Source organism: Eimeria mitis, genomic scaffold (genome assembly GCF_000499745.2).
Source record: "Eimeria mitis Houghton genomic scaffold, Emh_scaff6686, whole genome shotgun sequence".
Taxonomy (NCBI): Eukaryota; Apicomplexa; class Conoidasida; order Eucoccidiorida; family Eimeriidae; genus Eimeria; species Eimeria mitis.
The window spans coordinates 1-2,720 of NW_024015812.1; the positions used below are offsets into that span (position 1 = coordinate 1).

At 49.7% G+C, this 2,720-nt stretch overlaps 1 protein-coding gene across 1 annotated transcript; it reads right to left on the reverse strand.

Moving 5' to 3' along the window:
* Positions 1-542: 542 nt before the first annotated feature.
* On the reverse strand, positions 543-2,289 carry EMH_0088630 (uncharacterized protein; the record flags this gene model as incomplete). Its single annotated transcript, XM_038022949.1, has 5 exons — positions 543-699; positions 862-910; positions 1,142-1,512; positions 1,884-2,026; positions 2,188-2,289. The coding sequence occupies 5 exons, from the start codon at positions 2,287-2,289 to the stop codon at positions 543-545; spliced, it is 822 nt and encodes a 273-aa protein (XP_037878803.1).
* Positions 2,290-2,720: the final 431 nt, after the last annotated feature.

A 2,720-nucleotide genomic window follows, 5' to 3' on the forward strand; every position in this document is an offset into this window, starting at 1 on the left:
TCCAGTGCATTTACATGCATAGGGATACACTTCTCTCCAGTGCATTTGCATACATAGGGATTTCTCAGCAAGGAAATATAGATGCACCAAGCACCCGACGTACAGATGCACTCCTGTTACTCCAAGGTAAGCTGCAACATCAGTGCAGCTGTACTCGCATCTATCTACGGGTACTTTTAACTATTCTGGTATACGTTGCTCCATGTGTGTGCATGCACAGATACATGCATACACTTTTTCATGGATTTACAGATATGCATGCAAGCGTACTTGTGTGTGCGCTGATAGTTTTGTGTCACGTCTGCATTCGCTTTGGGTGGTACATTTACGTGTATGGCCATTTGTTCTTGTGCAACTAGTTATGCAAAAATGCTTAACGGGTGACTAAGCAATGCGTAATTGAACTTAAATGCATATGACGGCGGTATGTTGTCACGGGGAGCCATGACTTCCCATGCAGACGAACGCCGCTCAACAACAGCAGTGAGACACTCAACCACTGCACAAACGAAAGTTTAATTTTGAGGAGTGCAAAGAGTACGCTACTTCAAAGACCCACTCAACCACAGAACAAGCCCTGTCAGACTGACACCTATAGAAATCTGTGGGAAGGGAAACATCTGCGAACGGATTGTTGCAGTACTCACCAAGCCCCATGTCAAGCTCAGCAGCTGACGCTTGCCCTCTTCTGCCGCTTTTCTGCAGAAACAGCCGACGTGACATTTTGTGCACCGACAAATATGAACTTAAACTTTATGGCAGCATATCTATGTGGAAAGGTAATGGGAGTGTCAGCAGAAGAGAACGTCAGGGGAAAGCGCAACCACGGAAACGCTCAACTCAGGCGTGTTATAGCCCTACTGCGACGCTTGTAATTCTGCCTTTAGGGAGGACTCGACCTCGCTCGCAGCTGAAGGAAAAGGCAGCAGAAGACCAAACAGGACACAAGCGGTACCCGCAGAGAGGAAATGATCTGAGAGTCCAATTAATCACGTCTAAGAAAAGCAGTGGATAGGTGCAAGAAAAAACGTATGTAGGCATGAACGAGGCAAAGGGATTCAAAACCAAACAATTGAGTCAAACAATACTGATGCATTTTTGCAGGGGAGTGAAACATGTTGTCAACTGCATGGCGTCTCACCTTCCAGCTTGCCCACTAGTCCCTCACTCCGCTGTCGCTCATCCCTTATACGGCTTCGCGCGTTGCTTAGGAGTGTTGTGAGCTCGGCGATGGTCTTTTCCTGCTCCATGGCTTTCTTTTCCGAGTCTTTCTGCTCCTCTAATAGTCGCTGCCGCTCACGCTCATGCTGTTCCACCTCCATGCGATAGTTGCGAATTTGTTTGCGGTGGAGCTTTTGTTCTTCTTCGGCGCTCCTACGTGATTCCTCTAGCTGCAGAACTTGCTGCTGCAGCCTCGCTATCTCGGCCGCGGAAGCACGGGACTCTGCATCTCGTTGTTGCTGCATCTGTTGCAGCGCCTGCTGCTGTTGGTGCTGCTGCACTTCAGTGGCGCTGGAAAAGCACAACGAAATTTGGCAGAAACACAAGCATGTGCTGTTTTCCCGGGGTACAGCAAATACCTTGTCCTACAGTGCCGGAGGCATCTAGTCTCAGCTGATAGTTCGTTTAGGTTAATTCGAATTGAACACTGCTAATTTAAGGTTTCCAGGCTTTCACTGGTTGCAGGCTGATAAGGGGCCTTGTAGGCTCTCACGCGAGTCGCTGAGTTGCTTCATTGAGCTGTGCCGTCAGTTGGTGCCTGCCTCACAGTAAGGAAAAAAGGAAACAAGAATGCGCTTAGCTTGCGGTTGCCTTTCTCATTGGGAATCCGCATGATAGAGACTTAAAGCAGCTCGCTTGCAGCGGGAAACTGACAGACTAACATGTGAGCTTGAAGGGCCTGGATATGTTGCTGTTGCTGCAGTATAGCTTGCTGCTGCTCCTGAACCTGCGCTTGCAGCAGTTTGTTTTGTTGTTGCAGCGCAGCGTTCTCGTTTTTCGTTGATTTTAAAGATCCGTCAAGATCCTGACCATGCTGCAGAGACCACACCCAAAGCCAGCCCTAGTTTGTCTGTGTCAAGCCTGCTCCCATTCCAACGCAATATGCATCACGAGGTGCTGCGCTGCTCACACATTTGGTTCCTAATCTGCCAACTATAGCTGTGAAGGGGCCAGCTCTCGGCTTACCGCCCTCGAGGCCTCAGCTCGCCTTTGTGCCTTCTTGTCTCCGGCAGGTGCCGCAGTGTTCCCGGAAAGATCGGCGTGCGCCACCGACAGCGCGGCAGCCATGGGTTTTACTGGTTCTGCTGCGATTGAGAAGGAGAGGTATCCGCATGCAATGCTGTATTCTGTTGCGTTTTCTTCTTTGGAAAACAGATTTACGTGATGGATGCTGAAAACCCCGTCTGAAGACAAAAAGGGGAACACCGCGCAACCGTAATCTGACCAGCACCGCGCACTTCCATCTGGGTTAGTCAGTCAGCCATTACAGTAACGACTTCAGAAACACCCTCAGTGTAAAACAGCAGTCCAACAAGTTGCTGGATGGGCAAAGGAAGTGATAAAAGAAGCATGCGCAACAGCAAGTATGTGGTCATCATGGGCAGCCTCAGGATCATCAGCAATGCAGCAACAACAGCAGCAGCATCCCTCAGGAGAGTTGTGCAGAGGCGAACATGTCAGAGAGCTGAGGAGAAATTGAGCTGTGAAGGTCGGCCATG